General features: G+C 34.0%; 3 protein-coding genes across 23 annotated transcripts; 1 reads left to right on the forward strand and 2 right to left on the reverse strand.

Moving 5' to 3' along the window:
* The first annotated feature begins 1,679 nt into the window (after positions 1–1,679).
* LOC145598983 (uncharacterized) lies at positions 1,680–10,328 on the forward strand. Of its 21 annotated transcripts, none has more exons than XM_081655392.1 (14): positions 1,680–1,884; positions 2,352–2,410; positions 2,592–2,690; positions 2,787–3,619; positions 3,758–3,940; positions 4,357–4,455; positions 5,045–5,302; positions 5,723–5,788; positions 6,645–6,722; positions 6,943–8,875; positions 9,007–9,143; positions 9,263–9,349; positions 9,441–9,484; positions 9,830–10,328. In XM_081655392.1, the coding sequence occupies exons 10-14, from the start codon at positions 8,818–8,820 to the stop codon at positions 10,032–10,034; spliced, it is 531 nt and encodes a 176-aa protein (XP_081511518.1). In that variant the 5' UTR covers positions 1,680–1,884; positions 2,352–2,410; positions 2,592–2,690; positions 2,787–3,619; positions 3,758–3,940; positions 4,357–4,455; positions 5,045–5,302; positions 5,723–5,788; positions 6,645–6,722; positions 6,943–8,817; the 3' UTR covers positions 10,035–10,328. The 21 variants fall into 21 exon arrangements, 15 of the variants coding, with proteins under 15 accessions (XP_081511518.1, XP_081511519.1, XP_081511515.1 ...); XM_081655393.1 differs by lacking the exon at positions 2,352–2,410 and having other exon boundaries at positions 2,592–2,695; positions 2,787–2,852; positions 2,943–3,619; XM_081655389.1 differs by lacking the exon at positions 2,352–2,410 and having other exon boundaries at positions 2,787–2,852; positions 2,943–3,619.
* Positions 10,329–13,570: 3,242 nt separating this feature from the next.
* Positions 13,571–14,877, reverse strand: LOC145599151 (uncharacterized). The gene is made up of 3 exons (XM_081655561.1): positions 14,404–14,877; positions 13,979–14,151; positions 13,571–13,853 (listed from the first exon to the last, which is right to left on the reverse strand). Exons 1-3 carry the CDS (start codon positions 14,851–14,853, stop codon positions 13,748–13,750), a joined length of 729 nt encoding a protein of 242 aa, XP_081511687.1. The 5' UTR covers positions 14,854–14,877; the 3' UTR covers positions 13,571–13,747.
* A 1,818-nt stretch (positions 14,878–16,695) lies between these two features.
* LOC145598631 (uncharacterized) lies at positions 16,696–21,021 on the reverse strand. Its single transcript, XM_081655008.1, has 5 exons — positions 20,614–21,021; positions 19,654–19,789; positions 17,775–17,860; positions 17,527–17,692; positions 16,696–17,003 (listed from the first exon to the last, which is right to left on the reverse strand). Exons 1-4 carry the CDS (start codon positions 20,929–20,931, stop codon positions 17,552–17,554), a joined length of 681 nt encoding a protein of 226 aa, XP_081511134.1. The 5' UTR covers positions 20,932–21,021; the 3' UTR covers positions 16,696–17,003; positions 17,527–17,551.
* Positions 21,022–27,770: the final 6,749 nt, after the last annotated feature.

The following is a 27,770-nucleotide window of genomic DNA, read 5'->3' on the forward strand; positions in this document are numbered from 1 at the left end:
ATTTCAATATATGTCTTTTCTCACGTGGACATATGGTCAATCACATATTCATAGCTTCAAGGGTGTTTATTTACTATATATTCTATGCATATATGTTCATCGATTATGAAATTTCAAGGTCATTTTCAAACTAATATATGTTCATGTATATATCAATAGATGTTCATATCCATGTTGAATTATGTAAATATGTTTATTTTTGTATTAATAGTTGTTCATTTTCATATTAATAGATGATCATTTCTACACTAATATATGTTCATTTATATATTAATTAATATATGTTCATTTATATTATAATAGATGTTAATTTTCATATCGACCATGTTTTATATTCATCCATGTTTATATTCATATGGTTCATTTTCAACATTTAATTTTGCTCAAATCCAATATAATATGTTTTTATTGGTTATACGAGAATTGTGCATAAAGTGAGTTCGACCGCAAAATAGCAAGGAAAAAAGATAGATGGAAAAAAGAAGGAAACCATGAAGACATGGAGTCGCCAAGCAACATGAACCAATATCACCAGATTGAATTTTTGGATTTGGATCAAGAAGCTTATTGTGTTTAATAATAATTAATATATGTGGTGGAATTGTATTGTACATTAATTTAATATCCAATTGTTCAACTTTTTGGTGGTATACAATTTCATTTGATTTTATTAAGAAGGAAATGAATTTTTTTCCCCCCTTGAGTACTATTATAAATAGTCATTTAGAAACACAATTGCAAAAATATAATAATTTGAATATTTCGTATCGTACTATCATAACTAAACATTTAATAATTATCCAATAGAATTGAACATTTAATAATACAAAAGTGAACATTTGCAATGATGAAAATGAACATTTTATAGGTAATTCGGAACTGAAAAACAATCAATATGACGTCATTAGGAAGGGGTGGGGGTGTAGGCAGCTCTGCCTAACCCTGGGTCTAGGCAAAAATTTGTATTAGTATATCATTAGACACTTGGGCCACCTTAATATATAATCATCTATCAATATAAATGGCCCGATAAGTATAAAGATAATTTATGTCACGTTTAATCCAAGATATGTAATACTTGTATTATGCACTAGCACATTATGTATGTAGCTAGTAATGTATCATATATTCATATTCAAGTACGAAGTATTATCATGTCATTAGGAGTTTAGGACAAATCTCATAACCTGTTCTAGATGCTTAAACAGTCTAAATGGGAAACTACACGCTCAAATTGGTATGTGTTAATTAATTGCTCATCTTCCAATTAGTCAACATCATCAAACACTTAATTGATAAGATTAGATCATTATCCAAAGATTGTGATGGATTAAAGTATTCTTAAATTAGATAATGATAATTTGATGAAGCAACCCTCCAAAATGGACAATTTCAATCACATTCTTAATAATAAATGACAATAATTAACATGCGCAAAAATATCAACAATTACTAATTAAGTTGGTGTAAAGATCATTATTATTTCTGTCATATCTTATCTATCTATATAATAACCCTTATAAAACATGCAAAAGAAAATACTGTTCTTATGAACAGTACCATGTGGTGCTATTACAAAGACACCCTTGCATTTAATGAATTGCCGGATTTGCCCTTCCTTAGCTATGTGCATTTGCTTGCCATGGAGGATACATCTGTTCTTCAGGCCTTCCTTTAACTGCCAGCTAAGGTTGGTTGATGCTTGGCTGCTATTTCTCATTTCCTCAACTCTCCTTTCACCGACTTCCTTCGCTCTCTCTCAGAAACCTAGAGAGAGAAAAACCTTCGACACCAGTGATCGGTGCTCTCAGATTATTAATCGAAATTCAGCAATCACCGATCATCCATTCGATGATGATTATGGGGCTCCGGTTCTTCTTTGGGGTAAGATCTTTATCCTTTTTATAAGCATCTAATATCAATTTGACAATCTAGGGTATAGCTATAATTTTGTAGAAGTCCACTAATCCTTTTTTGGTAATTCTTCTTAATTAATAATCTGAATTTCGATTGAAAAATCAAAGGTAATTCTTCTTAATTAATTTTCTAAATTTTGATTAAAAAATCGAACTATTTCTTGATGAAGAAGCGGTGATTTCGTCCTTTTGATTTTGATTAAAAAATCGAACTATTACCAAGCTGCTCAGGTTTGTGTGTTTTCTTTAATTTTTTTTTTGTTTGTTTTTTTTTTCCTGGTTTTTAGGGTTTAGATGTTCAATTTTGCGGAGATCTGTCTAAATAAAAGATTTAATTCGATTTGTATTTGTTATTTTGAATTTATTCTCTGATTTTGCTGCTCTATATACTGATATATGGAAGAATAACGTACATGTATGTAGTGTTTCCATTAGGTAGGTGAGTTTGCTTGCGTATGAATTTAGCGGATAAGCCCCCTTTTGATAGAGATTTTGTGAGTGTTGATCAAGGTTCTTTCACTTCTTTGGTGCAAGTGTACTTCAGAAATCATTGTTTGAACAAAAATGTTTTATTAGCAAATTTGTTTTAAGTGATTGTTTAAATTCAACCAGTTCAAGATTTTTGGTTCTGTTGACAGTTTTCTCACTAGCTGATATTGGTTCTATTTGTAACAGCTACCACAGCTCGTTGCTGAAAATGTTCTGGCTTTCAATGAGGGTTTCTGGATTCGGCTTGCTGCCAGAACTGATACCTGCAAATCAGAGGATGATAAAGCATGGTTTCTTCACTATTATCATTATTTTTCCGTTGAATACTAAGTTGTGGATTCTTATTTCCATGAAAAATGACCCGGATTTGTTGGCATGCAGAAAGATTATGAAGAATTGGCAGCAACACTAATGAGTACAGTAGACCGTCTTGTTCACAAAACCAATGTATGTCTTGTTTTAATTGGGATAACCTTCCATTCAATCCAGTCACCTTGTTCAGTGCTTGATCTTATGTTCTTAATTCTTTTTGTGAAGGAAAAAATTGAGTCAGCTATCGATGTTTTAAAATCAATCCTCAAACATGTGCCCTGAAGCTCTCAGTCTGATGGAACAGGCATGTCCATCTTCTTGTATACTGATTATTTTTTGTTATTTTGACACTGTGGTTATTGATATAGTATGTCTGTTGCATGTATTTTAAAACTTAGTTGCTTATCATATTAAGTGTAACTGAACTTAATTGACCTTTTGTTCTCATTGTTTCTTAATTTGTCCCATTTTTTTTGTAACTTTGTTGTTAAACTTTTTTACTATTACTGTAATTGAGCTTGGCGTAGCAAAAAATTGACTTGATTGGTTTCAGAAAGTTATGATCTTGGGTATTATTTGATTCGCATTTGCCGAATTCAGATGCATATGTATCTGTTAAGTGCTCTATGTCCATCTACATGGAAATGGGTTTGCTATGTAGACACATTATTGATGACATGTTGCAAACATACAATGAAATGGGTTTGTAAAGTCTATAAGATTATAATATTTCAGTTCATTATCCAATTCGATCAAGGGTATTATTTGAGTCATAAGGCAATTTGCACATTCTAACTTGAGCCTGGTCTGCTTAACAGGAAGGTAGTTTATAAGAACCTACTGTGGACTGTGGTTAGTAAGAGAAATGGAGGATGTTGTGGAGCAACAGAATCCATCACTAGGTAATTTATGATATATTTTTTCTATAAATTGCCTATCTCTAAAATTGGAAATTAGATTCTATATTCACTCAACCAAATACCGCAAATCATACTCCTATATACCTTCTATAAATCTCACATTTCTATAGTCCTTTGAAGGTGAAGAAGGAGAGAGTGATATAGTAACTGAACAGGCTACCTTTGTCCATGGAGCACCTCATCAAGATGATAATGGCCCCCCTAAAGTAGATGCTGAAGTTGAGCTTCTTCATGAGAAAGTTACCAAGCAAATAATCAAAGAAGGTCACGGTGAAAAATCATCCAAATATTCCACATGCTTTGGTAAGTATAATTGGCCTCCATCTTAGTCTCTTAGATGTTCCCCACTGAAAATTCAAATTGTTGCGATTTTTGTACACTTGGTTACTATTGACTACAAAGAAAATTTCCTTTTCTTTCACTGCCTTGTCACTACGTGTGTCATATAAATAATAATTGAAATTTCACCAAAATTGGCTGATATTGCAAAATTGCAATAACATACAAATACATTATGTACATATATATATATATGTACATACATACATATATATATATATATATGTACATATATATATATATATATATATGTGTGTGTGTGTGTGTGTGTATATATATATATAGATATATATAGCTATTGAGATTGTAAGTAAATTGAAAATTTCTTGTTTTTTGACGATTTTAAGGGTTATTATTATTATTTTTTAATTTTATTTCAGTGTGCCTGCAATTTAGAAGAGGTCAATAAGAGATTATTCAGCTTCTCTGTATGTGCTCACCAGGAGTTAAATCAAAGAGAACAAGAAGGATATTTAGATGTGAGTAATCCTTTCATTACGTGATATCTTAAGATTTTCTTGTATATGGTGGTAAAGAACTGGACCTTGTAATATGTCGTGGGGTAGTAGCTTAGCTAATGTATTAAAGTGTATCACATTGACCCTTTATTGTGATTCAACTCAAATTAGCTTGGCCAACTTCCAACTTCCAACTTCGGGTTAAGCAACATTCTTAAATTCAACTCAATATTTCTTATAACGCATATTTTTGTTGATTAAGAGTCAATTTAATAAAGTAGTAATTGTACATATAACAAATCAAATTGTTATAAATATATCTACTCTAATGAACATTATAGGTCATTCGATTTATTACTGCACTAAACTAAGTCATGCTAGATATATGCCTGGGCACGCTAAAGAGCTTGACATAATAGCAATTTGACAAATATGTTGAAATAAGATTAATAATATATCATACTCCATCTATTTATATTTGTGATCCAATATACTGCTGCTGCATTTGTCAGAAAACTGGAAGATTATTGTGGATATGCCAAGAAGTTGTTTAGCTGTTCTACCCAAAGTGCGCCTCGACTGATTTTTTCTTGGATAAAACCTCCTGCAGGGCTCACCAAAATGCCGAGGAGGCTCTTAACGGCATCAAACTAATAAATGTTGATGCACACATCACGGCTCAATATGTAGGTTTTGGTGTGGTTGCTCGGGATGAACATGGGCGGCTGCTGTGGGCTGCTGTTCGAAGGGTGGCTGCGTAATTAGAGGTGGAGGCAGCAGAAGCTGAAGCGGTGCGTTTTGGAATGCAAATTGCACATAGGTTGTGCATCTTGAACATCTGGATTGAAGGAGACTAGACTCTGCTAAGGTATATCAGAAGATTGATAACAACTTCACAGGCTATTTTCCAATTTGCCTAATTTATGATGATATTAGGAGATGTCAAGTATGTTTATGTTTTAATTTCGTCACATGTGAGAAGGGTAGGCAACTCGGTAGCCCATCTTGTAGCTCGGTGGGATACTCTTAATGTTTCGGAACTTGTTTGTATGAGTCCGTTTCCCCAAAGCATTATCTCTTTGGCGGAATTTGATTTATAATAATATATGCCTAACCTTTCAAGTCAAGCTTATAAAAGAGAAACAAATTTAGCTAAAGCTTCATTACCTTTTAATAATAATAGCAATTAACAAGCTGTAATTTCTCATTTATATTCGACACTTTTTATCTTCATTTCCCTCTTATTCTTACTTCTTTTACTACAATTTCTTCGAATTTTCTCAATTAGAACAAACCTGTTCTTCAGCATATTCTTCTGGGTTTTAGCTTTTCTGGAGAATTTCCCGCTGGAAAGGTATAATTCTGCTCTATTTTGCTTTGATATCTTAGAGTTTGATTAATTGCTTCTTTTTTTTTTTTTTTTTTGTGGGTGTTTGTTTTTGTGCAAATTTATGCATGGGCTCTTTCATTTAATTGTTTTCGTTTTTTCTTTACTAATTATTTCAAATTCTTAGTAATTTTGTCAATTTTTTATGTCATTTATTACTTAATTACTTTGTAAGTTGGAAAAGTTACCCACAATTAAGGAATGATAAAAGGAAAAAGGCTACATTTAACAGTTTGTTGTTAAATTATGGGCAATTTTAATTTTCATCATATTTTTTTGTAAAAGATTGATAGAATTTTCTTTACATTTTTGAAAATGGCAACTTCGAGGTACAAAACATGTTTTTCTTACTATTTTGATACAAAAATCTGAATCACAATCTGAACCAATTTCAGTCATTTAAACTCTTAAAATGGCAAAACCATCAAACGCTAGATCAGCTGCCAGAATTAGGTTATATTTGCACCATTATTGTTAAATTCAGTTTGAAATTTATTTATTTTGTGTTCTTTTGTATGAGTGATGTATGAGTAATTATTTCATGAAGATTGGTTGGGCTTCATTGTTTCTTCCTTTAAGGTTGTGTTCATTTCCCTATTTTTTCGTTGTATTTCTTGTACCTTGATTATGAGCGGTGCTTTAATTACTATATATGTAGAAATGGAGGGTGAAAAATTATTTCAGAATTATGGGGTGGTTTTGATTCAATTTGGTAAAAAATTGGGATTATATTCCCATGCATTTTAAAGTCAGAGTCTTATTTATTTATTTATCTATTTGATTAAAATCTTTCAGTATCTAATTGATCATTTTCTTAATGAAGTCTGCTAGGGGTTTTCATTACTTGGGAGACTATCGATTTTGCTGCTAGATGGTCAAGGTGCAAGTGAATCATTTTCAGGTAAAGTCTGCGAGTGCATGGCAGGGGTGATTGAAGTTAGTTATGTTAAATGTAGCATGCTCTAACAATACTAATCAAGTTCGTAAAGTTCTAACATGCAGTTGCAATCTATATAGTGTTTTAATTCGTTTTACTTGCAGTGGTTTGTGCTCAATAAAGTACGAGATCATAAGACTTATACGCTCTATGCCTTGAATCTTCCCAATTTGTCTTATGACAGGGGATAAAAGGTAGGATGTGGCTCCAAACCATGCTGCTTCTTCAGGGAAAGGTCCTCCTATCCTTGCTGTGGTAATCCTTCTTGACTCACGACTATACTTGCTATGATGTGTGCTACTATGGGATTTGTAAAATATGTTGAGGTGTATGGCTCTTATACACACAAAGTATTCGTTAGAACTGCAGCCCATGACTACCCTTCTACATCAGGTTGGATTCCCCCCCCCCCCCCTCTGAAGGTATTATCACGTTGAATGTCGACGCTAATTTGATCTGTGGGTTACATGTTGGGTTGGGCGTGGCTGTAAAAAACGAGCTTGCAATTGGGCAGTGTTTGCTATGAAGGGCTGTGGGAAGTAGAACAAACAACACACTTTTCCTTAAACCACTTTTAATGGTTCTCTCTTATATATCAACTTTAACTTTATAAAGTTTGCCTTTGAATTATTTTTTCAACAGAAATGGCTTCATGTTTTAATTTAGGGAAAATATGGAACACAGCAAACCTACTACTGTACTGAAACCCCCTAAGGTTTTAACTTTGTATAGATATATCTGGGAGAGAGTTTTGCTGCTTAGATGTCTCTGCAATGGTCACACTGTAAACACTCATTTTTTTTCATCCTTGTTAGAATTCAAGAGGTAATCTTGGGTTCTTTGTGTGCAAATGTGAGGAGCTTTTCCAAGGTCTTTTTTTTCCCTTCGTGTTATGGTGGTGTGTGAGATTGCTGTGTGGTGCTTGTGAGTTAGTTGTTGTGGTGTGATTGTTCTTGTGTTCTTCTCGGGTATCATTGTTCTGTGCTTGTTGCTGCTGCAAGGGTTGTTTGTTTGTTTGGAGCTGATGTGCTTCCTTTCTAAATTGAGTACTTGTGCGTGTGTTCTTGATATATGGATAACTAATTCAATGGCTCTTACTTAGAAACTTGCTACTAAGGTATCTCTTCATTCCCATGGTTTCCTTTATTTAGTTCATTTTAAAATTGAGAATTTCTCAATTCAATTTGATAAGAAATCGGGGGCTTCTGATTTAGTGAGTTCGTTTAAAATTGAGGGGTTTTCTCGAATCAATTCAAATCGTTTTAAAATTGTAGTTTTCCAGTTTAAATTAATTAGTTCATTATTTTGGGGTAGTTTTGATGCAATTCGGTAAAAAAATAGGGATTTGATTTCTCTGCATTCTAAAGTTAGGGATTTATTTATTTATTTATTTTATTTAGATTATTAAATGTCTCTAATTGATTATTTTCTTAATGAAGGTGGTTAGAAAATTAGCTCTGCCTAGCAGAGGAGTCAAGAACCCATGCATTACCGTCTTGAAATTGTTGCTCTTCGGTAAATTTTCATGTAAAACAGACGACTCCAATAATTGTTTATTAAAAGATTTAATGATTTCAAAATTGAGCTAATTGTTTTATCCGAATTCGAGGTTGGGGCGAATTCGGTTTTCTCAGGGCCGTTCTTGCGGTTTTCTTGCCGATTTGTCCCAACCTTTATAAGGCACTCTTGATCCAAAATGGACAGCCATGTATTACTTGATTATACGAAGTAAATTATAAACAGAGTGCTCAGCGATCCATTTAATTTCCTCTGTATTTTATGTAATTGGGAACTTGTAATCCTGTAATATATTACCTATATTATACTATTATTAAACTTTATGCTTTTGATTAGGGATCAATAAATGTCTGTTAATAGATAAAGCAGTGAGGTATGCTTGCAAAAACAAGAAAACTATCTGAAGTTATATGATGCCACTACAAGTGTGATATCAAGAATTCTTTATTTTCAACTGAAATATTTGGTTTTGATCAATTGGAGTTCTGGTCTGACTCTTTCAGGTTAATACTCTAAGGTAGCAACTACAGCTCATTGCATTATGACTTCAAATGCAACAAATCACTTTTATTTATCTTGTCGTTCAGGCAAAACAAAAAGTGAGCTTGATAAGTGTTTACAGATATATAGTACAGAGTAATGATATTGAGCTTTGTAGCTTTTTGGCTTGTTATATTTTACACATTTTTAGATCCATTTTTAAATAGAGAATTTTCTTTGTATTATGAAGGCACTATCTCATCATTTGACACTGTTACAAAAAAGCACAAGGTGAGGTGTTTCCTAGAGTACTTGCATGTCAGTTTGGCTGCTATTTTTTTCTCCTATGCTACAGCATCGTCTAGCTCACTGCTGTTTTTAATCATGGTCATCCTCTTACATTTTTCATATTGCTTTTTAGACATCTTTTATTACCATGAGCATCATGATACTTTGGCTATTGTTCTCTTCAACTAATGATGTAGTCTTATTTGACTTGTATACAGGTTGAGTATGATGATGGAGATGTGGAGGTTTTAAATCTGAGAACTGAACAATGGGAAATTCTAGGCGATGAAATTCCAACTGATATCGTAGGTGTTCTCCCCCCCTCCCTTTGACATCTCTCTATTTCATTACAAATCATTGTACTAAAGTCCTGACAATAATTAATTTATTACCCAGGACATATTCGTTGACAAGAAATCTCCTCAACCACGCTCAACTACGTAAGCATTCCTTCTGACTGCTGAGTAGTTAAAAGCTTTCCATTCTGACTATTCTTTATTACTTTGGTGTTATCTTGTAGCATAGATTGACTGCATAGTTTCACTCATAAGTGTCTAATGAGCTCAGTAAAACACGAAGCTATTGTTGTGAACCTTTTGATTCTGTGATGTACATTTCCCTAATCTTTCGTCTTATGTCCTATTGAATCATAGTTGTTCGGGGTTATGTCATGTAATTTGTTGCATGCTAGACTTGATAAATTATGCTTATAATTTCAATATAGTAACCTACAGAATTATTCTTCTGTTTAGTATATATTATTCACCTGTATGTGATGCAATCAGGCCAAAACGAGAAGGGTCAACGGTGTGTGAGAAGGAAACCTCTCAGACCAACACTAGGAATAGGAATAGGGAGATAATGCCCGAGTCTGAGGCTGAAGTTGATGATGGAAGCCATCAAGTTGCCGAGGTTGTGGAGAAAGTGAAGACACCGGAGGGTTTGAGTGAGATGAAAAGACCAAGATTATCGGATGGACAGAAGTCATGACTATATTTTTGTTGTTCAAATCTTCTTCCTGCTGTGAATTAGTGGAGGAATTTAAGGTAGATTGAAAAGAAAACAATTTTGTACCAGATTGCTAATGTAATATATATGGTGTAATGATTTTGTAAGCTAGAGAATGTTCCAGGGGTTTAGTTAGGATTAGATGGATTTACCTGAGTATGTTCAGGTTTTGATGGGGCATCTTCTTGCAAAAGGGCAACTGTAATTAATTTATCAGCCCAAAGGCTCAATTTTGTACACATCAAACTAGATACTTAAAATATCTCATTATTTTCAGTATTGATTGTTGTTGTGGTTCCTTGATCGTGTGCTTGATATAGCTTGATTTGATTCTTGTCAAACTAAGTTAATATGTTCTTTTGGATACATGTACAATCTAAGAATACGATCAATTTGTTTTGTTATGGATAATTTGGAGTGGAAGTTGTTGCATGTCAAATTGTTAGCTGGTTGTACATTAAGCTCTTTTTTTTTCTTTTTTCAATAACTGTACATTAAGCTTTTAAAGGTGAAAACATCCTATTTTCTGGGTTATTACAGAGGAGTATTGTAAGATGGGTGATTTTTAAACGCATCACTTTTACTTATATTGCCCTAAATAACACTAGCCTCTTTACTCAATAGGCAGAGCATTATGCAAATTTGCGCTTGAACTCCACAACTTATTTATCCGTTATGTGATTGTCAAACTACTTTATATGCTTTGGATATAGGAAGAAGTCCAATCAATTTCTTAATGTGTTTCACTTTGGAGATTGTATGCATATGATATCAGATACAGAGAGAGAGGAAATGAAAAAGTGAGAGATACTTTTTAGGTGTAATTATGGAGATGAAAATAGGTTTTAGAAACTTTCAAAATTACTCAAAATTATAAAACATAAATAAAAGAAATTGGAAGTTAAAGGGATAGAGAAACAGAGTGACCAAAAAAGAGGGAATAGAAATCGACAATTAGAATTGGACAATTTTCAAATCTTTCACTAAATAATATTCGTTAACAAATGTGGTTTTGTGATAATTATGAAAATATTAACTAATTTGTAGCACTTTTAGAATAAAACTTTTAACCTTATAGTAGAATTGTGCTAGATTCACCAGTAAATGTATTTTTGAATGTTTAATTAACCATAGTAATAGATAGATTTTAAGAGATAAAATGAAAGAAGGATGGAGGGAGGAGAAGAGAGGAAGAAAAAGAGGGAGTGGGAGGAGGAAGAGAGAGAGAAGAAAAAAGGGAGGGAGTAGGAGGAGTGTGTGTGAGAGAGAGAGAGAGGAACTAGGGAAGGAGTTGGAGAAGAGAAAGAAAGGGTGGGAGGGAGTTGGACGAGAGAGAGGTGTGAGAAAGAGAGAGAGAAGGGTCGGGATAGAGAGAAAGAGAGAGAGAGGGTGGGTGGGAGAAAAAAAGAGATAAGGGACGAAAGAGAAAGAAATACGTCAATTAAGATAAAGAAGGGCAAGGAGAGAGAGATAGAGTGATAAAGAAATAGATGAGTCGTGAAAGAGGGAGGAGTCAAGATAGAATAGGAGAGAGAGGGAGAGAGATAGAGATGAGCCAAGAGGAGAGGGAGGGAGAGAGAGAGAGGCTGGGAGAAGTAAAAAAAGAGATAAGGGCCGGGAGAGAAAGAAATAGATCAATTAAGAGAAAAAAGGGCAAGGAGAGAGAGATAGAGTGATAAAGAAATAGATGAGTCGGGAAAGAGGGAGGAGTCAGGATAGAATAAGAGAGAAAGAAATAGAGAAATTAAGAAAAAGAAATAGAATAAGAGAGAGAGAGAGAGAGAGGGAAAGAGAAAGAGAAAGAGAAAGAGAAAGAGAGATAGAGATGAGCCAAGAGGAGAGGGAGAGAGAGAGAGGCTGGGAGAAAAAAAGAGATAAGGGCCGGAAGAAAAAGAATAGAGCAATTAACAGAAAGAAGGGCAAGGAGAGAGATAAGAGTGATAAGGAAATAGAGGGAGGATTCAGGATTGAATAAGAGAGAGAGGGAGACTTACTTAACCGTTCAAACCATACAAGAAGAGTAATTAGGTTGGAGAAAAAAAAAAGGAACAGATGGTGAAAGAATGCAAGAATGAATAGAAAAGGGAAATGAGATAAGAAGATGAAGAAATATAACAGAGAGGGTACTTATGAAGGAAGAAGAGATAGGAAGAACTTAAAATCAAATTAGTGACTACCACAGAAATAAGATCCCCTAATCATCATGTTAATAAACACCCCAAACTACGAAACATGATCAAAATTCCACAAATCTTACATATCATATCGTGGTGTGTGTGTGTGGGGGGGGGGGGGGGGGAGTGCGTAGTGTGTTCTCCAACGACTATAATCTTAAATATAAAAGTGTAAAGCTATTCCCTCCAACTGTATTTTAAAAAAGTAAATAGTAAATCAAATAATTTATAGATAAATGACTAGCAAATAAACTTTAATACATACACAAATGATATTTCTCATTCATTTTATACCTTCCGTATCGATTACAAAATCTAATTAATATAATTTTTCAATAGAAGAACCACTCGAAAAGTTTCTACTTTAAAAAGTCTAATAAACTAATACCATTAGTATTGCATTTTTTTATTACTACTCTTTATTATCACAATCATTTTAAAATGAAGCTATTCGAAAATAATATCTAAAACAATACTATAATTTTTTAAGAATCTTTGAGTTACAACAAATTCTAGATAACTTCACTTATAATAATTGTTTTTCCATAGAAACTTTATTACTACTCCTTGTTAGTACTTACAAATTCATGTATTCTTATTATTACAAACCTCGAACACAACCACGAAATTTACTTATCTTGCCGTCGGGGGGCACGCGCAACGCGCGTGCTCCAACGACTAGTAATGACAAATTGTAGGAAGTTGGAAAAAACAGTGATTAGCCTATCAGGCTATCAAAGATCACGGGCAAAGTTATAAGTGACGTTCACTAAAAACTAAAAACTCCTAATCAACCTCAACATCAAAAGAAAATTGAAAGTAAAGAAAAATTAAATCTTACTCTTCTTCAACTCTTTTTCGTTGTAGTTTTCTGTTTTATAAATTCTCTTCTCTTAGCTTGCTCTCTATATTAGCAGCATGATCACATGATACCCATATTATATATGGATGGAGATGGAATTTGTTTTGCTTCTCATTTATCTAATTATCAATTATTGAATACTCTTATTAGCTAGTGCCTTTTAAATTTTTTGAGATCTAGTAGTAGTGTGTTTTTTTCTTCAAGACAAGTACCGTTCTTTTGACATACTTTGTATTGAATTACTAATAACATATAGTACGCAGTATTCATAAGTTGTAACTCAGATTATATTAAAATAAGTTCATCATCGCATTTCCTCTACATTTTGTAATCTTCTCATTTAAAATCTTTAGAAAAAACAAAATTTACTACTAACTAAATGAACATTAAAGAATTCAGAGACAAATGTGATAATATATATATATTTACTTAATCATATATATAAAAATTATACATATAGTGATTGTAGCCTTGCATCTCTCATTTTACATGCATCATTCTATTTATTCCCTACTTATAGTAATACTAATACATAGTTTTAGAAGTTAGTAAAAAAACAGGAAAAACTTAATACATTACAAAATGACATTTTTTTTAATGCCCTAAAAAGGTTAAAACTCAAAATCAAAAGTTAAAGAGCCCAATTCTTGAATAATTGATTAGTGAGCTCCAATCATAGCAGGAACAGCATCACTTGTATGCTTCATTATTTCTTCATCATCCTCTGCTTCCCACAAAAAGTGTGCATATGATCCCAATACCATGCTATCAATACCATAAACATGAAATAAGAATAAAAAAAAAGTAAACCAACTTTTAAACAATATAAATACATAAAACTAATAGAAAGCAAAATAATGAAGAAAAATTAGGGAAATATAATTAATTACCTATCATCAGGTGAGGCAAGAACAGCTTGATCATAGTAAAATTGAGCACGATCTTCATCCTTTGAAGTTTCCCAAATTAAATTCCCATATAATGATAATAACTCTCCATCTCCTGGACTTGCTAATATTGCTCTTCCATAACATTCCTCTGCTTTCTCCACATTTTTCTCCACCTATATTTATACAATTACATCATCAATTAAATAATCATCACATATAGTTACATACTCGTACATATTCGCGTGACTATTAATTCCGAACAAAGTGATGAGTACTTATAATCATACAAAATGAATAAGTCTTAGGTCAAACAAACGGAAAAAACTCCCCCATCTAGATTAAATTGTCACGTTATAAAGTCAAATTACACGATCACATATTCACATGACTATTAATTCCGAACGTACTAAAATCCGAAACGTTACCTCATGCAAGTATTTCCCGTAGTTCCTCAAAAGCAAAGAATCACCAGGATTTGACTTCAACATTTGCTGATAATACTCACCAACACTACCTTTTTCATTACTGTTATTATTACTATTGTTACTCCCACATTTTCCTTTACCTCCATAATTATTCCCTTTACCATTTCCGGTTCCAATTCCGATTCCGAATCCTCCGGCAAACTCCTCTTCAGCAATAATACCTAAATCGGGAAAAGAAACCGATCCAACTCGGTTTAAACGGGAACTCATCATCATCAACTCCGACCGATTCAACTCAGTATCGGAGTTGGACCGTCTAATCTGGTTAAACCCACAATTTTCAGACCGGAATGAGATCTTTGGAGATGAACAAGCACTACTGTTCAACGAAGGGGTCCGGTTCAGGGTTTGAACCGGGATTGAACCGGTTCTTAGAAGTGCAGATTTCATGGTGTTTTTCTTTCGAGTGATAAAAAAAAGAAGATCTGAGTAGGAGAGGTGGAGTTTGAGGTGGATATATATATGAGAAAGGATGAATGGGATGGTGACACGTGTGAGAAGATCACGTGATTTGCTGAACGTAAGGCACACGCGTGGGAGGTGGTCGAGTAATAAGAGTATGACTGTACGACTGTTTTTATTAAAATGGGAAATGGTTGAAAAAAGTGTATACGTGTCACGTGGAAAATGTTAATTGGAAGACTCTTAGGATGCCACTTGGAAAGTAACGACAAAAGGCAATGCAATGTACGGATAGACGGATAGATTCATAGATTAGTTTGATCATTGATACGTTGCTGAAATTAGAGTTGTATTCAATTACTGCAGCGGCTAAAACAAATACAGATTTAGGGCTTGTTTAGTTCACCTTATTTTAGTGAATTTATCTGATTTGATTAAAGATTGAGTAAGGTTAAGATTGAGTAAGTTTTGATTGAAGGCCATGAAAGGGGTAAAGTTTTGATAAAGTAGTTTTAATTTAATTAAAATCAGCGTAATGAACATAAACATTGAACTTTTTTGCTTGACTCAACTCAGATTGCAAACTTACAATATGATTTGGCACACTAATTGCTAGCTAGCAGAGGATAAGAGATGTTACAGTGATTAATACATGTGTTCAACATCAAAGTATAATTCAAAGTATTACTTCGTAATTTAGATAATAAACATAAAATGGTTTTGATAATTTTGCAAAAAGACAGCCTAGAAGCTAGGTATAATAATAAAATTGTAATACACTACCTAAAAATGTACGAGTTTATGCATTAAATCTAAAAAGTTATTGTCGAACACATACGTCTTAAGATCGGGTTAATTAGGATAAAATAGGCTACCTAATTTGATCAACCCAATCCCCATCAAGCAACATTACATTAGGTTCAACTATTCAAAACTCTGCGATGTGTAGGTTGACAACGTAGTAGATTGATTAAATTTAGAAACTGTCCAAAAAAACATGCTAATCATGCATACATGCTAGTCCAAACTGTGTGCACTTTAATTGTTTCTATTTAGATTTGGCCACAAAGAAAGATGAACCGCACAAATGGTACGATCACTGCTATAGTGTTATATAATGTCCAAACTGTGTGCCCTTTTATAGTTTTTTTTTTTTATCAAGGTCCCCACTACAATCATATTTGTGCCATTACTATTGCCATTTTTAGAATTGGATTTTACCATAATTCCCAAATTGTGGGTTCTACTTGAGAGTTGAGAGTGTTGACAACAATGGAAGTCTTTTCAATTTTTAATTTTACGTTGAAATAAAATTTTGAAGGTTGCTTTCTTTGGCAAATGGTTTGCTTTCTAGTGAATTCTTGGCGTCCTCACTTCATTGAAATGGTATCAAAACTATGGTCCGATCCATTCCCCTTATGAACGTATATAAGAAACAACACTCACTTGCCAAGTACATCATAATCAGGTCGAATTTGACAAGTCTATTCAAGTGAATGTATACTTTGTGTCAATTTCAAATTGTATTATTGAGCTATAATCAAGTTTATAAAGATTTGTGACATACGCAATTACAAAGTATGATAAATAAGTTAGTCTATCAAATTGGTAAAATTCACATTTGTGACGATCATATTCAGTTTAGGTAATTCTCAAAAACTTTGTGTTGGATATTGATTGTTTTCTTTGAATACGAATCCCATATCGAGTTTGATTGGTATAGTAATTATTGAGATTAAAAGCATTATAATATCCTTTTATTTTTTCCCTGATTTGCAAAACATTTACTTAAATTACATCATAATTACTCATAATCAAATCAAACTAAAATAGAAAATGAGATGAAGAAGCATTAATCTAGCTACAAAGTACAGGTACATCGAACCCAAAACCACTTTTTGTAGTGTGCATGTGAAGACTTGGATCATGCGGTTTTTACTCTATCCATAATCACATGACAAATTTCCGATCGCAAGATACTAAAGTATAACCTACTTTCCATAATCCCATAAACCAACCAAACAAGTTGAAAAGTTTCTTCAATCCCCAAACCAGGGTACAATAAACATGATTTATAGAGATCAACAAAAAAGATATTGCTATGCTGCCCGATTCCCATGCATTTACGAGTCGCCCACCTGAACAGATCAAGTGTCAAAGTTACCCAATCCATGTTGTACATGAAAATACATGATAATGATTTGACTTGAACCGAAATTGATCCAAATACAATTTTAAAACTTGTTTTAAAAAGAGAATAGACAATCTCAAATGAGCTACTTAAAATTAGAGAAACCTCTTCAAATCAACTAAAATTGGCAGATAAGATTAGCCACTTCCTTCAAAAGACCTTTTTTTTTTCCCTTTTTTTTCCCCCTCTATTATTCAACGCAATCTTCAAAACATGTGTGCAGTTTATGATTGAAAAAACCTCTCAGCTAAGTAAAGGTATTTGATATAGCTTTTTAATGTATAGTACAAGAAACTGAAGGTTGTATTGTGCTTTGACTCTAGCCAAATTTAGCTTATACTCCTTTATGTGTACAATAAAATAAGCCTTATTTATTGGGGGAAAAAGTGTATACAACAACACATGGAAATCAAGAACACCTATCTCTTTTAAGTGAGGAACACAAGTAAGAGAAAGAGAAGGAGGCGTGCCTGAGGGGAATCTCAACCTAAGATCCTACTGATTTTTCTTGAACTTCAAGTTAGAAGGTGGGCGAGGTTTCGATGATTTTTCACTGTAATCAGTAGTTCTAATGATGAATAGAAGTGTTTCCACAAGCATGCCAAGAACTAAACCTAGGATGCCTCCTGCAGTACTCTGAAAATAAAAATTCACCTGCCATTAGCATCTTTTCACTTCAATTATAAGCATAAATTATGTGAAAGTTCCACTAACTTACCATGATAGGGTTGCGGTCAAACAATGCCCTGAAGGCAATGTATCCAACAAGGTAACCAGTAAACATTATAACCACAACATGTAAACCTGCAAAACATAGCCTGATCTTAGCTAAACCACATGCAAGCAAGTAGCAAATACATGCTTGATAATAAAAATAAAAAAAAATAAAAAAAAAGGCAGAATCTGAAATACAAGGATGCTCATAGTTCAAAACTTCGAGTTGAATTCTGGATATATTAATGTGGAGACAGAGATTCCTTTCATTTTGGTAAAATATCATTCTCATTCAAGCTGTCAAGCTAGCTTTAACCAAACATTATGTATGTCCACTCTCTTTTGTAGTATGAAAATTTTATAAGGAAAAAAAAAAAAAAAGAGTAGGAACTTATAAAGGTAGTGATGTAGGGAGAAGAGGAGGTAATTTGTTCCCAAGTTAAGCATACAAGCAACAGGGGTAGATTGAAGACACGATCAAAGGGACAAGAACCAAACAATTTCAGAGAAATAAAAGTGTTAACAGAGCCAAAACTCTTTCCAGTTTACAGAACTAAAGGTAGTGATATACTTATTTCGCAAATGTAAGGATAAAGATCATTATAAGAATCTAAGGAGAAATTGTTTGGGAAACATGTACTTTGTATATCACATGTTTCTTGAATTTTTACCTTTGTTAGGATTCTTTGAAAATGAATCTCCAAATTTCAGATTTTGAACCCCTCCCCATAAATAAGGTTTAATGGCAATGTAATGCTTGATGGAACTGAATACCTTTGAAGTTGAATTTCTCAATCAAACATATAGAAAAACATCAGAAATTCAAGACCTAAGGAAGATTTTGCGTTTAGTGGATTCTGGTAGGTCATATACTCATAATCAAGATTAATCATTAATCCAGCACGAGCACAAGAGGCAAAATTGGATTGGTGTTTATAGGAAATTGCATACTGCCTATAACTAAAAAGGAGTTATTAGACAGTGAAGAGAAATGTTGCAGAAAACAGAAAAAAGATGATTTCTACAGTACACATTACACAGGATTGACTGATCAAGTATGTACATCCAAATTGTGTAGTCACTTGTAATTCTTACAAGCCTTGGATGGGTTTCTCATTGACCACAGTAGCAAGGATGATAATGACTACCCACTTACTGAGCATGGACCAAAATTAGAAGCTGGCAGTTAGACACTAATCCACAGCATGAATGAGGAACGACGAGTAATCTTGGTAGGATACTGAAACCATAGGTAGATTTGAAGATAAGTACAAAAAAATTTATCAATCAGATAAAACTCAGGTTCAATCCCCACCAGTCATGTAAATAATGGGGAGCGTGGTGCACTGGTGCATACTGCCAAGTGCTGGATCTACCAAGCCAGCAACAGTGAATCGTCTCTTTGACATAACTATTTGTTTATACGTAGAACTTCTCAAGGAAGTTATCTAGATATAAAATCATTTGTAAATCTACCAAGTGTACTATCAAGGCTCCTCCTTTTCAGAGACTTGAAACCAAAATCAGTCTATTCTAGCTTTTAGTACATCATATGATCACAAGTTCACAAGAATCACATCAAAGTAGGGTTTGGCCGTTGGTCAGTCCAATTGGGGTGTCAACTTCATTTTAAAGAAGAACCTAACACCTTTGAAACAAATTGAAGGTGAAATCTTACCAAGCAACTTCATAATAATTGCCAGATATTATTTTTAAGAGAGAAAACAAAAGGAACCGACATTAACAGAATTGAAAGTACATTGTAAGTTCGTAACAAATATCTTGTTATCATCAATTACAATAAATATATTTTTAGCATGCAGGTTGAGCTACAATTAAAAACAGAACATGAATTAAGCAAGTAAAAGTTTGAAGCCACATACCAAATCCAAGTTGGTCCTTGTAAGTTGAAAAGGGCTCATTTGGCTCCTTTGGAGTAATATCTTTCACAAGCTCTGCATACGCTTTTCTCTCAGCTAACTCCTCTAGCTTCTTCAACCTTGCTTTCAATTCTTCGCTCTAAACATAACCAAAATCCCCAAGCATCAGACACATATCTTACCAGTATAAGCTACTCGAATCAAATAGCCTTGGCTACACCAAGCTCTAGCCTCTAATCATTCCCGAGAACATCAAAGTATTTGTAGGGAAAATGAGGCAAACTTCAAGTACAAGCATAAGCATCACAGCAGAAAAACTAAAACTTGTTACAAATACGGAGTACTTCAATTGCTTCATCAATTATCCAATGATCATCAAAATTTCAGAATACACACCCTGAAACCAATAACCTAAACAGAGGCCTCAAATTACTGTAAATTATTTATATAGCTTTATCAAAATCATACTCAATAACCCTAACAAATGCACCAAAACACGAATACATCAAGATACATATATACCCAACAATAGTGAGACAGCAATGTAGGAAGAGATAAATCAATTTTCAAAATACATAAAAGCAAAATTAAACAGTCTAAATTTTTTTTCTTTCTGAAAAATCCATATACCAACTACAAAATTAGAACTTGTTACACATTTACTTTAATAACATTATCAATCATAATTAAAACTCAAAAACATGGAAAATAAATTCAACAAACAAATACTTACTTAATTCTAACCACACTGTAGAGTTTGAATAGCTCTAATTAATCATACCGAAAATGCCCACAAAATGCAATTTCACCCAAAAAAATTTAAAACACCCAATCTAAGTATTAGTCAATCATCATCAAAACACAAGTGCCCAGAAATTTATAGGTTGTATAGATTGCAAAAAATAAAACCCAGAAAAATTTAAATATAAAGAATGCAATTAAGGGGAAAAGTAGAGGTGATACCTTTTCTCGAGGTTTAGGGCTGTTGAAGAGGAAAGAAGAACCGCGAAGAAGGAGAGAAAGAGAGGGTCTAGTAGTGGGGTCAGCGGCAACCCAGATGGATCTTAGAGATTGATAAGGAAGGGAAGATTGAGAGGAGAGAGAAATTGCAGATTTCCGGAGATTTTCAGGGAGATTTGATGAAGATGAACTGAGGAAAGATTGTATAGTTTCTGTGTTTGATAGAATTAAACCAGTTGTTGAAGAAGATTCAGTTGTTATAGTTGAATTTGAGGAAGAAGATGAAGATGTTTGAGGTTCTGATTCAGACTTTGCAGTCATCTTTTTTCAAATTGATTTCTTCTTCTTCTTCGATCGATCTTGTTGTTCTTCTTCAGTTGAATGTTACAGAGATTAAAAGTTCCTAGTTTGATGGATAATGGATATGGTGTTTGAGTTGCTATTTTGGACCTTAGCTTGATATAGCCCATAAGAAGATTTGGGCCAACCCAATCTATGCAAATGTTATTATTGGACCATTGTTCATAGGAATCATAATGCCATGTAACAAATTGGTTGTTATTGTAGTGGTGATTGGGATTACACCTGATAGAAAAAACCCGTGTTCGATCTTTCGCAATCACAATTGGAAGGGAACTCTAACCTAATCAATTAAAATTTCGGATCCGAATTAGGCCAAAGGGTGAATTGGGTGGAACACCAAAAAAGAATGTGCTGTAAGTCCAAATATTCTTAAGCTATGGTTGAAGCACATATTGCGGCTAAATATTTCACTCAAAAGAGGAGTGAATATAATTTGAACCCTTAACCTTTTTATCACGTTGACTCATGTGATGCAACTGTCAAGGCTGATTTTTTTTTTTTAAAAAAAAAATTACTATGGGGTAGAGTGGTTTTTACCTCTATCGATATAAATTATTGATTTTTTTACAAAAAGTGAAATAAACTGAAATAAGATTAAAGATAATCAAATTTCCTTCGACATACCAACAAAATAAATTATAAACCTAGTAAGAGGAGACCAAGCAAAGGAAGGGTGGTTGGTAAGGTTATTTATATATTTTTCTTGTTTATTAGGTAAGTCAATTACTTCATGATATCATTTGAATGATCAATTAACTTATTTCATAATGATTTATTGAGAAACAAACTAGTAAACAAATAAATCATGACTCCATCACAAAGAGACCAAGGAAAGATGAATGCTATTCATATTGCACAGATTTATTGAATTAAAAAATGATAGGTGAATTAAACTAAGTACTGAGTTGAAATTAGGGTCTGTTCACATTTACTGATGTAATACCCCTAATTTTTGGGAAATATTTTCTTAAATAGTAATTTCTTTAATTAATTGAAATAATTAAATATTTCTAAATTATGATCTTGGTCAATCCATACTTTATTAATTAACGTTATACGCCGTATTTTTTTCTATTAATACTTAACAACTTTAGCTTAATTATTATCTCTTGAATTACAACAAATCTTAGTTTTGATATTATCTATATATTTTAACTTGATTTAATTATCAATTCTAATTATTTTATGATTTTCGTTTTTTATTTTAAAAAAAAAAAAAGTTTGGCCGTGAGAATTGGAGTGATTTCCTTTTATCTTCAACAACCTTTGTTAAGTATCTTAAATTATCTTACTTCCTATCTTATTCCTCTAACTAATTAACACCTATCTTACTTTTCTCTAATATCTTTCATTAGTTTCTTTTCCACATAAATTAATCTAGGCTAAATGGCATTCAAGTTCATTTAACTAACCAAACTTATCTAGTTTTCATACTAATCCTATACCTTCTTAAACTCTATCTTTTCCACTCTTAAACACTATAAATAGACCCTCAACCCTTCACAAATTCCTCACACCAAAAAAAATCAGAAACCTCTTTACTCTACTCTCAATCTCAACCCCTCCTCCATTCCCTTCTTGTTTGATTAAACACCGCAACCGCAACCAAGTACTGCCACCACCCTTGACAGCCTGCTAACCACCGTCTCACTGCTGTACTACTGCCACTCATTGCTGCCGTGACCTGCTGCTAGTAAGTGCATATAGTAGCACCTACTCCCTCCTTTGCCGCAAAACAACTACAAAGGAAAAAAAAAAATAATAATAACCAATATTACTAGATTAATAATGCTACATTGATACTAACCAATATTACTAGATTAATAATGCTACATTGATACTAACGTTACAAGTTTTATACTAATGTCACTAAGTAGCTATCATATGTTATAAAAGTTCCGATTAATAAGGTTAATATTTAGGTAGTTCATGCACAAGTAGAATGGTATTTATAGTTTTGTGTTAATTTTGTTAACCTTATATTAATTAAGGTTATTTTAATTGTGTAGGAGGAGTCCCTCGATCGTGGTCAAGTTTAGTGACCGTACCTTAATTGTTCTCGTGATCAAGGTACGTATAGGTGGCTAGGTCCTTGATACAATGCGTGTTTTGGTAAATGTTTGTTTGAATGATTGTTTTAATAAATTAAGCGTATGAGCATTTAAGTTAACGATTTTCATGATAAGTTGAAATATATATTTTACGATTTAACGGTTTAATATTTAAAAGTGTTGATCGATTTACTAAAAGTTGTTGATTTATAAATCACTTAATTTAATTAATTTGTAGCTCATTGTGAGCCTGAGTATTTGATATTTTAATTGTCCTTCTACCCGGGACTGGTTAAGTAAGACCATGAGCTTTGTATGATCTGGTCTTTCCTCAAGTATAGTATAACTTGCTTGGGGGGTGTGCACACTTAGGTGAGGAAAATTGGTTTGGAATTATATTTCAAAAATTGAGAAGTTATAAATTGGAAATCTATTGGTTTGGAAAGCTTTTATTGATGAATATTACTACCCTTGGAAGGTTTAATTATTTTTGAAAAGTTAATTTTTGGAAATTGATTCGTGACAGGTTTAAATTTAAATGGTTATTTCGAAAGCATGTTTGCCTAATAAAAGTATTTACATGTCTTGCACTTATACGTACTTAGCGTTTTTGCTAATCTGTTTTCCTTTTTGTTTTGGTTCGCCCTGTTTACCATTTTGGTAAGCAGTCTTGATTTCAGGTGTGAAGTTGTTCGTGCGCATACTAGAGTCGGGATTGGGATCACATAGTTAGGAATTAATTTTATTTATATATGGACAAGTTTTTATTAGTTTATTTTGAAACAGTTATTATAGTTATTCCTATTATTAATAAAAGTTAGTTATTTTTCTGCTGCAATTTGAGTAATTAATTAAGCCTTACGTTTTCACGTGGCGGTAATACGCCCAAGTCTATCTCTACGGTATTTGTATACGTATAAATATAGTATATACGTAGAGGGAGATTTGGGGGTGTTATAAAGTGGTATCAGATTTTCGGGTCTAAGAAAGATTAAAACTGAAAATAAAACTTATGGGTAGACTTGAGATGGGCATATAGGATAGATAGAGTTTCGCATTCTTTGAAAGTAAAATTATTTTCTATAAAAACTATTTTCTCATTTGGAAAGATGATTGAAAAAAAGGATGCTCGGGTTCTCTTCGGAGGCCTATGATGGGTACGACTCTCTGTCTAGGAAAGGCTCTCCTCGACGTTGTAGGTAACTTTCCTGGGAGACGCGGGCTTGACCGTCCAATATCAATAATCGAGTACATTATTATTTTCGAAAATAAAATGAATTGAAACTATTTGATTTGTAAACAGCTAATGTGCATTAGTCCAAGTATAAATTGGGTCGTCTAGTTATTTGTGTGTTTATGGAATTTCAGTTCCATTGGTATTCATTTTGGATTTATCCTTGAGGAAATTTGAATTGCTTACTTAAATAGTTTGTGTTATCTCAGATGATGGAAACTGTTAGAAGACATTTCTTTGATCAAAGGCTAGTAAAATCAGATGCTATCTCTGTGCGTGACTTTATAACAGACATTGTTTGGCATGCTACTGATATTAAAAGACACAGGAATATGAAATTTATGATTGAGGAACCATGGATCATCCTATTGGCCTTAGTTCACTTACCCAACTCACCTAAATATGATATATTAATAATAAAGTATAAGAATTTAATTAAACCTAATGGGTTGTGGAACATAGATGCCTATATGCATGAAGGAAAGTGGCTAGGAACTTTAACCAATTTTAAGGCAGACTTACATTTTACTGAAGTTGAATGGAGCCAACCCCCAAGACCAGTAGTTGCTGAAATTCCGCTTCAACTTACACCTCGAGAAATACAAAACTTGAATAATCTAAACCATGATATGCCACCCTTACCACCTCCATGTTTGCACCTCGACTATACATCATCAGATGACTCAGAAATCCCTCACCCAAGTGACTTTGAATCCCCACCTCATTTCCCTGAACCCCCTATCCCAAGAGGTCAAGTATCTAGTCCAAACCACAGCACAAACTGTAAACTTAACCCCTATGTTAGCCCGAACCGCAATTCTAGCTATGGATCTTGTCGTAGCCCAACTTACAGTGAATATAATCCCACCTTTTTGCTTGAACCTAACCGAAATCCAACCCACATGGCTAAACTTTTAGATCCTGATTCCCCTCAACTTTCCACAGGAAACACAGGTGACGTGGCCAGAAAAGATGATCCAGCAAGCTAAGACCAAGAGTAGAACTTCAAAATAATAATTGATTGATTTCTTCTATTAGTAGCAAGTTGTTTTGTTTTGTAAGCCAAATAGTGGCCCTTATGAATTCTTAGTGACAAGATTATTTGTTTTAATAAGCTTATGTGGATAAGTATGAAGTTTCAATTATTAATAAGAATTCTATGAATTTTTTTTATAATAAAATGTGTATTTGTTATTCTAAGTTATTCCAGATGTCTTTGAGAGCCGGAAGTAGTAGACGCACTGGTTCCAAAATGAGCGCTACTCTTAGGAGGCTAACTACCATTGCTGAGAACATGAGCCAACTGGTGAGTCAAGGGAACCGTAGCAACAACTTGGATCAGTTTGGGGAAGTTTTTAAGAGGGTGGTAGCTGCAAAGCCACCCACTTACCTTGGGAAGGAGGATCCTGCTAGTTTAGAGAATTGGATAAGGGAATTTGACAAGCTGTTTGATGTTATTAACTGTCCTGAAAAATTAAAGGTTAATAATGCTGTGTATTACTTGAGGGAACAAGCTGATCTGTGGTGGAGTCAAAATAGGGATAGGCTTTTGGAAACCCCTAACTTTGGATGGAAGGAACTAAAGAAGGCAATAAGAGACAAGTTTTACCCTGCGTATCTGAAGAAGCAGAAATGCATGGAGTTTACCAACATGAGGATGGGGAATATGACCATTAATGAATATTATAATAAATTTATTGAGTTGATGAGGTTTGCACCAGAGGTAGTACCCACGGAGGAGTTGAAAGCCCAAAGGTTCGAGCAAGGTTTGACCCTAAGTCTTCAGGGGAAGTTGGGAGGGGTAACCTTTGAAACACTAGATGAAGTCTATGGGAGAGCTACCCACCTATATGGGATCCGAGGGAGAGAATTAGAGAACTCGGCTGGAGGGAAAAGAAAGAGTGATCGGGGGTTCACATGGAGTTGATAAGAGGCCTAGGATTGGGGAGAGTTCTGGGGGAAATGGGCAATTCAACAGGAAGGACAATAGGGGAAACCTTGGGAAAGGAGCTAATGGACAGAGAAATAACAATCATGGGAATGGAAATAACACCAAGCCTAAGAGAAGTTATTTTTGTAAGAGATGTGAAAAAAACCACCCAGGGAAGGACTGTGAGGGAAACCCTGTGACTTGTCGTTACTGTCAGAAACTGGGGCATCGGGAGTATGAGTGCTACACTAAGGAAAAGGATGTTAAGATGGGGAAAGTCCAGGAGACCAATAACCCACCTAAACCACCCCAGACCAATGGATCAGCTCAGAGGAATGGAACTAGTAGCGGTGCAGGAGGGGCCCCTAAGGGTCGTGTGTTCGTGATGAATCGTCGTGAGGCTGAGGCTTCTAATGATGTGGTAATTGGCACTTTCCTTGTTTTTTCTTTGAATGCTAGAGTCATGTTTGATTCGGGTGCGTCTCATTCTTTTATTTCAAAATCTCTAGTCCAGAGATTAAAGTTAGAGAGTCCATTATTAGTGTCTCTAGATGTTTCTATTCCAACTGGGGAGGTGAGAAATTGTTCTAAGTCTCATAAAGGGGTACCTATCACCATAGCTGGAGTAGAATTTCCTTCAGATTTGATTGAGTTTGAGTTGCAAGACCTAGATGTGATTTTAGGGATGGACTGGCTAGGAAAGTATAAGGCTCACATAGATTGTGCTGCTCAGAAAGTGAAATTGTTAGGTCCGGGTAAAGTGACAGTGACTTATAGGAAGGAAGGGAAGAGTTCAGGGATCAAAATCATTTCTGCCTTGCAATTTCGAAATTGTGTCAGGAAGGGTTATCCTATTTACATGTGCAGTGTTCAGGAAGTGGGAAAAGAGGATGAGAAGAAAGAGTGTATTCCAGTAGTTGAGGAATTTCCAGATGTCTTTCCTGATGAGATACCAGGTTTGCCACCAGTGAGGGATGTTGAGTTCACAATTGAATTGGTACCAGGAACTGGACCTATCTCGAAGACTCCATATAGGATGGCTCCGGCTGAGATGAGGGAGTTGAAAACTCAGTTAGATGACTTGTTGGATAAGGGATACATTCGACCTAGCTCTTCTCCATGGGGTGCTCCAGTGTTGTTTGTGAAAAAGAAGGATGGAAGTTTGAGGTTGTGCATAGACTATCGTGAGTTGAATAATGTGACAATCAAGAATAAGTATCCTTTGCCTAGAATTGATGATTTGTTTGATCAGTTGAAAGGGGCTGGAATATTTTCCAAGATAGATTTGAGGTCAGGATACCATCAGTTGAGAATTGCAGAGCAAGACATTCCCAAGAGTGCTTTCAGGACACGTTATGGTCATTATGAGTTCACAGTTATGCCATTTGGGTTAACTAATGCACCTGCAGTAGTCATGGATTTAATGAACCGAATCTTTAGGCCATATTTGGATAAGTTTGTGGTGGTTTTCATTGATGATATTTTGATCTACTCCAAAAATAGGGAGGAACATGAAGATCATTTGAGGAAAGTATTGTCGATCCTGAGGGAGCACCAGTTGTATACTAAGTTGTCAAAGTGT

This window comes from Chenopodium album, chromosome 20 (assembly GCF_948465745.1).
Source record: "Chenopodium album chromosome 20, dcCheAlbu1.1, whole genome shotgun sequence".
Classification (NCBI taxonomy): domain Eukaryota; kingdom Viridiplantae; phylum Streptophyta; class Magnoliopsida; order Caryophyllales; family Amaranthaceae; genus Chenopodium; species Chenopodium album.